Here is a 15,225-nt window from a genome sequence, read left to right as displayed (position 1 = left end):
AATAAGAATTGTTTTATTATAACTGGTGTCCTGATCAAACCTCATGCAACGCTTTGAGTTCCCGCGTAGCTTCCCCCTTGAATTTCACCAGGAGGGATACACTTAATTATGAGAAAAGGACTACTGACAAGAATATTCTATGGCCTCGATTCCCAAAAAGCAATAATGCACTCATCTTGATGACCACCCTGACGCATTTTACCAGATTTCCAATTTTTCTTTAGACATTACTCAAACATTGGGCCTTTCTGAATGACACTCATAATGTTAAGTCTCATTAGGTTAATTGTTTGTGGCCTCATATTTTCTTAAGTCCTTCACAGTCATAAAAATGTTAATAGTCATAAATATATATATATATATCTCAAATACTTGGTCGTTCACAGAGAGCTCCAGGTTTAGCCAAAAGAGTAAATAAGAATGTAAGCCAACTCTTCCTTATAACTGTCCTCCTGACGAACCCTCATGAATTGCTTTAAGTTCCCCTGTGGCTGTTTGGGAAGAACTGAGAAAAACAATCTTCCCCCTTGAATTTCACCAGGAGGGATGGACTTAATTATGAGTAAAGGGCTACTGGCAAGAACATTCTATAGGTTTCTTTGCCTGCAGCTGTTTTTTTTTTTTATCAATGAACCTGAGATTCCCAAACTCCAAGGTTGCCCATATATTGATTACCATCCTGATGCATTTCAGCAAGAGGGCCACACTTTAATTTAAAAAAAAAGAGCTGGAGGCAAATATATTCATATTCAATGCTGTTTCTTCATAGTTTATGGAACACTGTTGTCTTTGTATTGTTGTTTCTTTATCCACAATTAGGAATCAACTGACGCATAATCAATTTTTTGAAGGCCAGACTTAACTACAGAGGAAGCAGACCCTGGGGCTGCGGGGGGGGGGCTCAGGAGGTATAGGGGTCCCATGAGGCCCTAATTCATATACAATTTCAATAAATATTGGTAAAACAGGTCATCCTCTAGATATTTTGTTGACATGAAAAACAATTTGCTGTGGGGCTCTGTAATATCTAGTAAAGCCACTGGCCAGACATTTGTGATAAATATCTCATTTTCTATTTTTGATTTTTGAAGGTCCACCGCCATTTTTCCTTTGTGCACTCCTCTTATGTTCTCAGTTCCTTTATAGCATACATTAATCTAGTTTTCTTTTTGTCTTTAAAATTGCAGTTGTGAGAATGCACTTCAATAAACAAGTCAATATTTTGTAAGTGAGATGGTGTTTCTTTGCACCATCTTCACGCCCCAAGAAGACGTCGTATCAACAGCTTAGAGGACCACATAGACTTACCCTTGCAATCTGATCTGCCATCTGAAGGCGGCCATCTAATTCACGTCTTATCTGGGCAGCTTGCTCATCGGGGTTATCCAGCTATGGAGAAGAAATACAAATGAATGAATTCTTTAGGTGTCAGGTTTTTACATCTGCAAGGACAATGCTTAGACCAAAGCTACAAGTGAACATCTCAATACCTGTAACTGGATCGTGTATTTACTTTAACTACTGGCGACAGGATTTCAGGCACAAGACTTTTAGAAGTTATACATGACTCCATGGCGGCAAAGTCAACTAACCCCATGTCAATGGGGGATAATGATCCATTCCAGGTATTTCTGAGATCTTATTTCAGGTTAACATTGAGGGGAACAAAGAGTAATTAGGCTTTTTTGTTTTTTTAAGAAATTTAGGATCATTATCAATAATACTGTGGAGTTATTTGATGTCTCTGTCATGGACAACATGTAGAATCATATATTATAATGGCAAAAATAATGAAGTTACTGTAGGATAATGCAACAATCTCTCTTTAGTTGGGAGAAGGTCTGTCCATCACAAATAAGTAAGATAGGAGTTTTTATGAAGTCTTTGGGAGCCTAGGGTTGCCATAACTATTATTTTAGGCATTTAAAGCCCTGTGCTCATGAGCCTTGTCTTCTACTTCATTTATACACTGAATACTGTTCAGACTGGATGAGACTGCTATGGAGGTCATCTAGGTAACACAACCTGTGGATTCACTTATTGTTGATCTGAGCTCTGGTGGAACATGATGGAGGGGAAGGTTCTCTCCAAGAAACAGCCTAACGCGTTTTGTGCCTAACGGGGCACTTATTCATTGGCCCATGAGTTAGTGCCCCCATTAGGCATGAAACGCATTAGGCTGTCACTTTTGTGTCCTAATAAGTGATTATTTTCTTTCACATTATTTCTACTACTGCCTGAATTTTTAATGGTCTTCACGCTTTAGTTGTTTATCAGTTATCACTGCTGATCCATAGACTGAGATGTATGGAGTGAGACCATACATTGCTTAAAGGGACACTGTCACGGGAAAACATGTTTTTTTTCAAAATACATCAGTTAATAGTGCTGCTCCAGCAGACTTCTGTGCTGAAATCTGTTTTTCAAAAGAGCAAACTGATTTTTTATATTTAATTTTGAAATCTGGCATAGGCCAAGGCATGTTACTAGTTTCCCAGGTACCCTCAGCCATGTGACTTGTGCTGTGATAAACTTTAGTCACTCTTTACTGCTGTACTGTAAATTGGAGTTATATCACCCCCTCCCTTTCCCCCCCCCCCAGTATCTTAACAATAGAACAATGGGAAGGTAACCAGACAACAGCTCCCTAACACAAGACAACAGCTGCCTGGTAGATATAAGAACAGCATTCAAAAGTAAAATCCAGGTCCCACTGAGACACATTCAGTTACATTGAGTAGAAGAAACAATATTATGAAAGTGTTTTTGTCTAGTGATTCCAGTGTCCTTGGTATGAAAAATTCATTTTGGCTTTTCCCCTGTTCCCCTTGGATGTTGGATCTGTCTTTCATACAAGCCTTTTTAGCAGAATGATATGTGACAGGAGAATGATAAAGAGACAGTTAGTTCTCCGTAAATGTGACGGCTGCCTGCTAAGTTGCAGCAAATTAGACAAAGCCTTCTCCAGGAGATTACTATCTCCAATTATTGTGTATTATCCCAGCCATCGCATCCGTCAGAATCCATCAAGGCTAAAATGCTATTTGTTAAGCTTTTCCTCTGTAAAAACTCATCTCCCATGCTGCCCAGCTGTGGCGTCTATAAATATATATAGGTAGGATATAATAGACAGTTTCTTCATGCAAATACTGCCTCTCAAAGAGGAAACAAATGGATACAGCAAATGGATAATATGATATATAAGATTATAAATTATATGAATTTTAGTGTCTGGGTCATAATGGGGCACGTCAAGTTAAATGGGGGCAACCAGTGTGTGTCCCCACCCCCTTCCGTGTGTGAGCGTTCCAGGAAAATTGTTAAACCGCTAGTATTTCAGCTACTCCAGGTACATGTCCAGCACCCCCCACATTTGCACCCTAGTAAGTATCTCTTCTGCTGACCCCTAGTTCCGGCCCTGTGTGCACATACAGTACCAGCTATTTTATATCCATAGGAATATTTGTCAATTTTTCCCTTTGTGTCACAATCCTAAAACATCCATGTAGTTATGGGCAAATTTGTCCCAAAAAATTAGCGAAACGCATTGAAGTCAATGGGCATCACAAATTATTTTAACGCCTGTGACCATTTTAAACGTGTGCCTATTTCGTCCAAATGCATTGAAGTCGATGGGAATCCGAATAATTTTGATGCGTTACTATTTTGATGCGCGTATTTTTTGCGGTCTAACTTTTTGAAGCAATTTTGCAAATTTATTCGCCGGTGACGAAACGCGAAAATTCACAGCGAATTCGCTCCTGGCCAATTTATTCGCCCATCACCACATCCAGGCACAGCGCAACTTCTAAACCATAAGGGGTTATTTATGGGCACAAGTGCAGGGCGCAATTTCAGATGCATATCATAAATTCGGCTGGCATGAATTTGCGGTGAATTTCCGTGCTTCGCAGCCGGCAAATAAATTCGCAAATCTCCCACAAAAATTTACCAGTGAAAATTAGCCGGCGTCAATTCCCGATTTTCATGATTTTTTTGTGAAACGTTCGAATTTCACGATTTTTTGGTGAAAACTTTCGAATTTCACGTTTTTTTGGTAAAAACGTCCGAATTTCGTGATTGTTTTGTGAACTTTACGGTTTTACGATTTTCCCGTGAATTTTTTGCCATTTTGCGAAATTTGCGGGAAATTCGCTAATTTTTCGGCAAAGCGAAACAGGAGAAATTCACCCATCATTAATCACCACGTTTCTTGCCCATAATCAGCTTCAGATTGTGGGGTCCAAGCCACTGGGGCTGCCACCTCAGGGGCACGTACACAATCACAGACCCCGTAAGCACCCCGCTTCCACCTCTGGACCCCCAACCCATCTGCAAAAACCCCTATGCCCCCCGGCACCTTTTTATATTGTTATGGACGCGGTCAGGGGGGAAGTAAGGGTGCAGCCCCATGTTTTTCCCTGTGTCCCGCCAGCCCAGTCTGACCGTGCCCATAATGAAAGTTTTTTTCCAGTAACTCCAGTATCATTGCAGCCATCTGCAAAGTTGCATCCCAATTAGTGATGGGCAAATTAATTCGCCAGGCATGGATTTGCAGCGAATTTCCGGATTTCACTGATGGCAAATGTTTTTGCGAAACTGCTGCAAAAAATCCCCCGGTGAAAATTTAGTGCAACAAAAAAATTGTCACTCGCAAAATTGTCGGATGCCCATTGACTTCAATGCATGTGGACAAAAGAGTTTCGTGTATAAAAATTGTTGTGAGAATAACAATTGTCGCGTGATTCAAAATTATTTGGACGCCCATTGACTTATATGCATTTGGAAAAAAGAGTTGCGCATATAAAAATTATCGCTAGTGTCAAAATTGTCATTGATTGATTTTTTCGGAGTTTCGCAAATTTCTTGTGAAGCAAAACGAGACAGATTCACCCATCTCTGAATCCCAATGCATTAAGTGAACATAACTGAGTGAGTTTATTCGAGAGTTGGGAGAAGAAGAACAATTCATCGCTTGGTGTAACAAAGAGGAAGTGTGTTTTGTGCCAAAACCTTTAATGATTAACATCAATACACTTGATTTGCATTTAATTTAATATAAATTCTATCATTTCTACAATCTAACGCACGCAGAGCGTTAACAGGAAGGAGCCATAGACTGTCAGCTTTTCTTCTCAATTAACTGCGAGCTAAAGCCTTATGGGTGTAGCTTTTTACAGACTGTAACGAGTCCAACAAATGAAGGGTAAAGGTGAAGAGACAACTATACTATAGACCCCCTAATGTAGATAGGGGGTCCCTCTCAAAGGACAGAGTTCTACCTCCTAAAAAAACATACATAAACACCCCCTTTTTCATGTTTGGGATGAGACAAACAAAGTGGCTCCTATCATTTCCTGACATATTATGGCACCTGCATTTCATGCCAGAAATGGCCAATGAGCACTACATTAACCCCAGACGTGCCAGTAAGATCACTGCAGAAATGGTCAATGAGCACTACATTAACCCCAGACGTGCCAGGAAGATCACTGCAAAAATGTCAGCTAAGCTCTCCACTCCATTAACGCAGACTTATCAGTAAGGTAACTGCAGAAATGATAACTCCATTAACCCCAGACCTGCCAGTAACTGTAAGGGCCTATTACTCTAGGAACATGGCAGCAGTCAGAATGAAGATGAATAGTAAAAATACAAATATTAAAAAATATTAAATTAAAATGTATAAAGTAATAAAAATAAACATTACAAAACTTTAAAAATTAAATGACAAACAAATAAATTAACGGTAAGACTGAAGGTTAAGATTTTTTTTATTTTTTTTAAAAAGACTAAACTAAAGGAAAAAGTGAATCTGTTTTCTTGATTGATGAGTCTGCAATCCTGGCAACCAGGCAGTATTATCAATAATAAGGAAGCTAATAATGTCAATACTTTTTAAGATAAGTAAAGAAGACCAATTACAGTTGCTTAGAATAAGTAACATACTAAAAATAAAAACATATGTTAACTTCCCCTTTAAAGCATATAATGGACATATAGAACATAAAGGTGATGGTAAGCTACAAAACAAATGATGAAAAAAGACCTTCAGCCGTCCATCACTTGCCCAAGGACTATGCACCCAATATAAAGCTTAATATAAATGTATCCTATATCTACTAAAAAGCAACATTTTACCCTGAAATGCTCAATATTTAGTTAAATGAGGATAAACTAGATGATCAAAGTGGTAATATAATTAATCTCAGTTTTGCACAGGAGAAACCCTAGCGAATGCGCGAGACTTCCTCCTTTAGCATTTAATTAAATTGGAAATATGAGCGCTGTTAATCTGACATGGTGCCTGAACTCAATCATACCGAAGCAGAGTGCTAATCCGTAGCATTGTAAATTCCAAAGACGGGTCCACCAGATGTCCTTCGGAAATAAAGAGAACCAGGAATATGGGTCTCAGACTCACTGAGCCTCGCAGGAGTTTCAATGAAAAGATATCAATGCAAAAGCTCAGTAGGTGAATCTCTCACTATGAACACAATGACCATATCACACACGTAAAACCTTGACTATGTGAAAGGTGTAACTATCCAAGCAAAGCTGTGCAGAGTGGGTCTGCCCCGGGCCCCAGTTTGTACAGTTTGATGTCGGTCAATAAGTAAGACAAAAAGGCAACAGTCATGCAAGATTGTGTCAGTAAGGCATGAAGGTTTCAGAACAGAAAGATGGTGATAGTAGAACAAGAAGGCAACAGGAGAGCAAGATAGAGACCAGGTAGGGCAAGACTGTGACACTAGATCAAGAAGGCAACAGGAGAGCAAGATGGAGACCAGATAGGGCAAGACTGTGACACTAGGTCAAGAAGGCAACAGGAGAGCAAGATGGAGACCAGATAGGGCAAGACTGTGACACTAGGTCAAGAAGGCAACAGGAGAGCAAGATGGAGACCAGGTAGGGCAAGACTGTGACACTAGGTCAAGAAGGCAACAGGAGAGCAAGATGGAGACCAGATAGGGCAAGACTGTGACACTAGGTCAAGAAGGCAACAGGAGAGCAAGATGGAGACCAGATAGGGCAAGACTGTGACACTAGGTCAAGAAGGCAACAGGAGAGCAAGATGGAGACCAGATAGGGCAAGACTGTGACACTAGGTCAAGAAGGCAACAGGAGAGCAAGATGGAGACCAGGTAGGGCAAGACTGTAACACCAGCCAACAGGAGAGCAAGTTGGTGATCACAGGGCAAATGGTGGCAGCTGGGCTAAGATTAAAACAGTTAGGGCAAGATGGTGACAGTCGGACAAGAAGGCAACAGAAATGCCAAATGAACACCACATGGCAAGATTGTGAAAGGTAGAGCAATACGGTGGCAGTTGGTGGCAGGACAAAAAGGCAACAAGATGGTGACAATAGGGCAAAGAGGTGCCAGGTAGAGATGGTGTCAGTAGGGTAAGATGGTGCCAGTAAGACAAGAAAGCAACAGGAGAGCAAGATGGTGACAGTATGGCAAGATGGTTTCATTAAGGCAAGAAGGTGCTAATAGGACAAGATAGCAACAGTAGGGCAAGAAGGTGTCATCATGGAAAGATGGTGAAAGTAGGGCAAGAAGCAACAACTGGCAAGATGGTGCCAGTAGTCAAGTCAGACTTTAAGGACAAGCTAGCAATAGCTGGGCACAATGTAGACAGTAGAACAAGAATGCAAGATGATGACACTTGGGCAAGATGATTTTAGTAGGACAAGAAGGAGCTAACAGGACAAGATAACAACAAAAGGGAAAGACTGTGTCAGTAGGGCAAGAAGGTGTTAGAAGAGAAAGAAGGAGACAGTAGGAAAAATACATTAATTAATGGTGCCAGCAGGAAAGAAAGCAATAGCAGTATAAGATGGTGACAGTAGGGCAAACATGCAACCATAGGGCATTAATATGACAGGAGGGCAAGACTGCAACAGTAAAAATTAGAACTGCCCAATCTGAAATGTTGCAGTCATTATTAAAGTATAAGCAGCTCTCAGAAGTACTATACTGTAGGTGCCTGCTTTGCTATGGGACATCGACTACCATAAAAAAGGCCTGTGCCCAAGGAACTAAGGAATAGAGATGTGAATCCCAAAAAAAAATTGCTTTGAACATTGCAGCCCCTGTGTATTATGTTCTCATGAAAGGGAACCACAGTCTTTAGATTAGGACTACCACTATCTCAGCACTGATAGAGCCTGGCTTTGTTGAAGGCACTTGATCTAGAAGTTGGTTTGCTAGCTGCAATAAATAAGGGAACTGCCAACCTGAAACCTTCATGTTGCTACTGAACTACAACTCTCATCATCCCTTTGACAGCCTTCAACTATACCTGGAGGGCTTCAGATTGAACATCTTTTAATGAGCCCCTATCCCTTTGAATTTCAGGGAGGAACTGCTCCTATAACTAGCGGATAACTAGGCTAGCATAATTGTATTAGATCTTTATACAGGCAGTGTTCAATCCCAGAGCACTGGTCCTGCTGAATTGTGCTTGATACTGCCATCATTTTATGATATATGGTGATATTTCTGTTGCTTTAATAACAAAAAAGATAAGGAGGGAAGCTCTGCAGAGTAGCAACTTGGTAGCTCGTCATTATAGTAAGTAGCTGTCACAGCAGTCACACACTTGGGAAGAGCTCTGATTGCTCTGTAGAGAGTGTCTCTTCCATTTGCTTCTATGGGAAGAGAGGCATATGGGTGATTTAGGTATGAGGCGATGGTGATGTCATAAAAGCATTAGTATTCTGTGTGCATTTAAGGGCAGAAAGAGGTTAATTAACCAGTACAGTCCTTAATTATCTAATGAACTTTCTTTGAGGGAGTACAATAAAACAGCAAGAAAATGAAACTCATGTTTGAGGGGGGTAAACAAATTCATGGTTAAAGGATAGGTAAGCCTTTAAAATAAGTGAATGTAAAACTGATGAGGAGGCTATTCTAATAACTTTTTTAATGTACATTCATTATTTATTTTCTTTTTATTCCAAGATATTAAGGGATACGTGTACTGTTAATATGAATGAATTTTGTTACAACAGCGCCACGTGCTGGTCATTTTCTAACCAGTCTGACCAGCAAGTAGTCAAGGAAGTTGTTAGGAGAAAGAGGCTGATTTTCTTCTGCTTAGGAAAGATTTGAGAAAGGTTTCTAATTTTTTTCTAATTATTTTAATGGTTTACTTATCCTTTAAGGATTGAATGGAGAGGAAAGAGGTGGGAGAAAGCATTACATAGCCTTGAAGATAAGGGTACCCATCCCACCATAACATTTATATGTTGGGAGGCAAGAACAGCAAATCACCCAGAGATTAGAAACATAGAAGGTTCTGAGTGAACGTCCGGTGGTGCGTCCATCAGCAGTTTGTAGATTCTGGAAATTAGACCTTTTTGTGGTAAGCCTGATCTAGCCAGAAGCTCGAAAGGAAGAGGAGCCGAGGATTCGGCCTGCCGTATATAAGGGAGCAGAAAGTGTCTCAATTGGAAATATTCAAATAATTGAAGCTGAACCAATGGGGCTTTCTGGGAAATTTCTCCAAAGGTGAGGATCGAGTTAGCGGGAGACAAAAGGTCCTTGATCATATGTAAGGCAGTTTTCTGCCATCGAGAGCAAAACTCCCGCAGTGTGCCTGGATAAAAGTCCGCATTGTTCAGGTAAATAGTATTCAAAGAGTAAGCAGAGGTCAAGCGAAATCTGTGTTTTAGAGTGTTCCATACTCTCAGGGTGTGTTGAGTAGAGCGTAGAAAATTTGATACAGAGATTGGTGGCCTGTTGGAGGACCAAATATAAGAATTAAGATGAGTCCCTGAGATCTGTTCGTTCTCACTTTGTCCCCAAACTGTGTGTGAGTCCCAGCGAGACCAGGACAATAGTTGTCTGAGGTGGGATTCTTTATAGTATCGCCTGAGTGAAGGGACTCCAAGGCCTCCCTGTTTGAGTGAAGTCATCAATGTATTCCTAGAAATGGGAAGGGAGCTTGCAACAACAACTGAACGCGGAGGACTGGTCCGCAATTTGGTTCAATGCCCAGAGAATGGTCACCTGTACCAGACAAAAAGAGAGCCTATATAAAGTACTCATGAGATGGTACCATACACCAGACAAGCTTCACGCTCTCTTCCCGGATCATCCGAATGTTTGTTGGAGGCAATGTGGTGAAGTTGGAACTTTGCTTCATACTTTTTGGTCTTGTACTAAATTACAGAACCTATGGGATGATATTGAGAAATTACTAACCAGAATCACTAACCTTACCTTACCCAAAGATGTTTTAACGTTTCTTTTAGGGAAACCATTCCCTCGGCTGTCCAGACAGTCCCAGACCTTAGTCAATCAGATTTTAACGGCGACTAGTTTGGCCATAGCAGCCAAATGGAAAGCCTTAGATCCTCCGACTTTGTCTGACGTAATAACCCGGGTAAATAATAATCGATTCTTCGAGGAGAGGCTGGCCTTCCTCCAGAACAAAACCCAGAAATATTTAAAGGTCTGGTCTGTTTGGGTACTCGAGGGTCTAGCAGATTGAGGCTTTTCAACTTGTAGTCTACTCAAGAATGTCTTTGCTTATTTCACTTCTTTTTGCAGCAGTCTTTTTCATATGCTGCTATTAGCCTTATTGGAGTTGACTGTCCTCGGCTGTTTATTTTTGTACCTCTGTCCCCTCCCTCCCTCCCTCCCTCTTACTTTAATCTTTATTCCTTTCTCATTCCCCCCCCCCCTGCCCTACCGTCTATCTACCCTCCCCTCTTTCCTTTACTTCTTTCCTTCAATCAACCTTCTTTATTGAAGAGGCCTTATGGAACTAGCAACTGTTTAACATTGCTTGCGATGTGCTGTATTATTTTGTAAGGCTTATGATTGTGTATGTCTTCTTTCTTTCCTAATAAAAAATTTAAGTTACAAAAAAAAAGAAACATAGAAGGTTCTGGTAGCAGATGATGGCAAACCCCCATAAGTTCGCACCTACAATGTACAGAGCACTGTGTTAGGATAGGTGTTCTGATAACAATTCTTCAAGAACAGCCCATAAGTTTGCACTCTTTGCTCTTCCTTGACTACTGATGGGCATATGTACCAAGTACAGATGTGCAGGCATGGATTGGGAAGTTGTTAATACATTCTTGGTGAAAATAATGGCTCCGTTATCCACCAACTCTATTACTATTCTCAGAAGCTACAAACTCCAAAAGTCAATAGTCAAAGAAAAGTCTAGACTATCTCATCAATTTCCATTTTCATGGAGTGCACGAAGACGTCTGGAAGACCTTGATATTGGATGAATGGTAAATGCTCAGACCTTATTGTAAAGCTCTTAGAAGTCAAACAGCACAAATCTTTCATACAATGAACCTTCTGAACAATCCTTGGATGACTCATTGCTTTATTCCATTGAGATTCCCTAGAGAGCAGCAAGACAATGTTGTTGTACTAATCGAGCTTCAGATGAACTTGCCATTTAGTATCATTTTATGCTTCTTATTTGTAAGAAAAAAGTTCTGCAATGCCTTCAAGTCTTTGCCATCCCACCCTCACTATCTAATTTTTCATTCTACTAAACCAGTTTATCGTTGGTCTCTTTTGCACCCCTGGACTAATGTCTATTCTAAACATGGAGCCTCCTTTAAGACATACATTGTGTAAAACATGAAAAGTGTATCTGAATTGTATATTTCACAATGGCAAAAGAATTAGCTAGAATCATATATTGAGAGTTAGTATGTACATAGGTGCACACATACAAATACATTAGATAAATAAGGGCACCATCTCAAGATGATTATTTCTGGTCTGAACATTTCTGTCCCACATTGTTTGCACAAGAAATCCCTTCTATCAATCATTTCCAAGTGTTTCCAATGATCTTATTAATTCTAAACCAAGGGACTGCTATGGTTTCTTGCCCTTGATCTTTGCTAGGTGTTCACCACTATGTACCAACCTTTCCTACCTTAAATATTAACTTCTACTGATCACCAAAACCTGTCAGGTTCCCACTTCATGGTTTATGCCATTCTCCCAAGCTTTCTAATGCCTGTTTCTGTAGGCAAATATATAAAATAACATTTATTGTAGGGTTGATGGCACAAGGGTTGAGGAAGCACCCATGGCACCTGTCATCGGAGGTATGGAAACCAGATGGCACAGTCAAATTCAAGTTCTTCTCTACAGAAATGCCAACATAAGGGTATTTGTACCATGATAAGCTACAGTGAATCTCTCTCTTTTTCCCATCATTACTCACATTAGTTGCCTTGCTAACATGCCATACAGTAAAACCCAACAAAAATGCTTTTTGGTATGACCATAACAATAATATTTCAACCAGCAGGGCCCTTTAGTATCCTCTTAAGAATTGATTTCTAAATAGTAAAACCATGCATTTTTTTCTAAAAAAAAATATCCTTAGGTAGGTTTCCTTTGAAGCCCTTTATCCTGTAACATTTCAATAAGTGTCACATCTAATAATGCAATCTCTGTGCAAAATCAGGTCCCATTAGCTGCACCTTTGGTTCTTAATGTCCTCTTTTTGTCCTTCAGAATGTTTGTAGAGATACTGAGAGACTGCACTTCAGCCCCATATATAGTGTTATGGTGGAACTTGAAGTCAAATGAAGGAATTAGTGGGAAAAAAACAACTAAAAACAGAATTTTAAATTGTATTTTAGTAGGACCTTTTCTTTTCTTTTTTTAAAAAAGACACTTTTCTGTTTGCATACAGCATATCTCAATACACATGGGCCTATCTACTTTCTTTTGCTCATGTGATTCACTTCATTCAGGGTCAGACGGGGCTGGCGGGACACTGGCAGGGCTGGAACTAGGGGTAGGTAGAAGAGGCACCTGCTTAGGGCGCAACAACAAGAGTGGAGCTGGGCAAGTACCTGTTAATGGGTCTTTACCTTCCCCTAATCCATGTTTTCTCTCGTCTATCACTCTCCCCTCTATCCTCTCTGTCACTCTCAGTCTCGTCTCCTCCATCACTCCATCACTCTCACCAACCTCCCTTCTGCCGCTCTCCTCTTTGTTATGGCACATGCACACACACACAGAGGTGGTGGTCACACAGTGGCCAACCGGTTGCCTAAGGCACCCAGTTGGCTTGACCGAGCCCTGGACACTGGGAAAAAATCTGGTGTGCCGCGCCGACCCAAACCTGTCTGAAACATCTGCTCTTTCCCCTAAATTCTACTCCCAACCTCGGCCACAACAACATCTACAAAGTACATGCTGGGGAGGGAGGGGGGTTGTGGTGTCTAAGAAGAACTCACTACAGTGGGCCCTTGGGGTGGGCTTCCAGAGGTGGTATCCCTAGACACGTCATCCAACATTGACTTCATGAAGAGTTTAAGGGTGGTGGCACATGAGGCTACTGAGGGAGATTAGTCGTCAAGCGATAAATTGCCTCTTCTTTAGTCGGGCGACTAATCTCCCCTAAATGCCTTCCCACCAGCTACAATGTAATTTGACGGTGCGATGGCACTCGGAACGCTTAATTTTCTGAAGATGCCCAAAGCTGCCTCACAATGAAACTTCGGGGTGACTTGGGAAAGCCAAAGCGATCCCAGTGCCATCCTGCCGGCGATTTACATTCTAGCCAGCAGGAAGGAATTTAGGGGAGATTAGTTGCCTGAAGAAGAGGTGAGTTATCGCTGGGCGACTAATCTCCTTCAGTAGCCTCATGTGCCAACAACCTTAAACTGTTCATGAAGTCAATGTTGGATGACGGGTTTTAAAACAATAAGTGCTCCCAGATCACATCCCATTTTGCCTACATTTTCAAATCATGCATTAAATATATTATATATATCACATATTCATTTTTTCGACGTCACATTAAACATTAGATCAGGGGTGTCCAACCTTTTGGCTTCCCTGGGCCACATTTGAAGAAGAAAAAATTTCTGGGGCCGCACATGAAATACACAACACTTTTGATTTATAAAAATAAAGGAAATACACAGAAATTAACTACAATACCAGCTAGATAACCAGATTGAGCTATACACTGGAATATGGGACAAATATAGAGCAACCTTCTCAGGGTTGCCAGGTCTAATTTTCAAAATCAGCCCAAAACTAGCCAAGTGGCACTTCAAAGGTAGCCCAAAAATAGTTCAATATTTGCAGTAAAAAAAAGTCTTAAAAATAAATGAATGTATGTGAAAATATGCCTTTTTAAAATTTTCACTGTTTTGCTAATTTTCCAACAAAGCAAAATGGTAGGTACAGACTTGACCATCACCAGGGGCGTAACTAAAAGAGGCCCAATTTGTAACTGGCGTATTTTCATAAAAATTTTTTTATTTCACTGCACATATTGTGCTATGTTTGGGCTACTTTTGAAGTTGAATAAAAAATTTATTTATAATTCATTTTTCAGTTACAAAATTTATTCTCTATTTTTGATACTATGAACTGTGAATTTAATTAAGAAGTGATTATTCATTGCAATGCACTTATAAGCTATTAAGTACATTTACCTCATAATTAATTATCTTAAAAAACAAATCAATTGATTATTGGGAATCACAGGGGGCTTGGGAATTCATTTCTTTTTAATTCATTTTTGTATTAATTCTAATTTATTGCACTGCTCTTTAATTAACATGATTGAATAAATAAGTTGAGTGAACAAATTGGTTGTCAAATAGATTTAATAGTGAATTAATGCCTTATCCTACAGACCTACACACAGTGAATTTAGTAAAAATAATAATTCCAGAAAATTATGGAATAGGTATATGGCCCAGGGGTGTTATTACACAAATCCCTACTTCCAAATTTATCATATCAAATGCAAAGCACTAAGACAGACTAAAAGAGTAAAAAATTCTGTACCTGTAAAAATACTGTGCAGGTGTATTGTGCTGAACCAGGGGAGCTGAGGTAATCATAATTGGTTGCTGTGGAGTGCAAGAGTGCCAGACTTGCCAGTAAGCTGCAGGCTTAGAGCCACATAGTTTTGGGAGTTGCTCTCTCTCTCTGTGTGCCTTTATCACGCTGCCAGACAAGAGGGGGCAGGGCCCAGCAAAGCCAGGAAATTGGCGCCAAACAGCAGCTGCTAGCTAGCAGCCGTTGGGGAGACTGGTGCGGAGAACACAGGCGGTGACGTCATACGCAGAGCGCCGGCGCTGACGTCACACGCAGAGCGCCGGCGGTGATGTCACACGCACCGCGCGCACAGTAGAGAGGCTGCAGCCAGTCCAGCAAAGCTGTGGGGAGAGGAGGTGTGCCTTTGCTCTGACGC

At 40.6% G+C, this 15,225-nt stretch overlaps 1 protein-coding gene across 26 annotated transcripts in view; it reads right to left on the bottom strand.

Annotated features, from left to right (window-relative positions):
* Positions 1 to 15,225, bottom strand: part of LOC108715931 (calcium-dependent secretion activator 1-like) — a 255,593-nt gene that overhangs the window by 164,294 nt on the left and 76,074 nt on the right. For all 26 annotated transcript variants that reach the window (XM_041561820.1, XM_041561808.1, XM_041561800.1 and 23 more), the window contains exon 4: positions 1,309 to 1,389. In XM_041561820.1, coding sequence (XP_041417754.1) covers positions 1,309 to 1,389 — 81 coding nt within the window. The remainder of the gene's footprint in view (positions 1 to 1,308; positions 1,390 to 15,225) is intronic.

This window comes from Xenopus laevis, chromosome 4S (assembly GCF_017654675.1).
Source record: "Xenopus laevis strain J_2021 chromosome 4S, Xenopus_laevis_v10.1, whole genome shotgun sequence".
In the NCBI taxonomy this organism is placed as follows: domain Eukaryota; kingdom Metazoa; phylum Chordata; class Amphibia; order Anura; family Pipidae; genus Xenopus; species Xenopus laevis.
The sequence above is the reverse complement of the archived record's forward strand: the minus strand, read 5'-3'. Positions and strand labels throughout refer to the sequence as shown.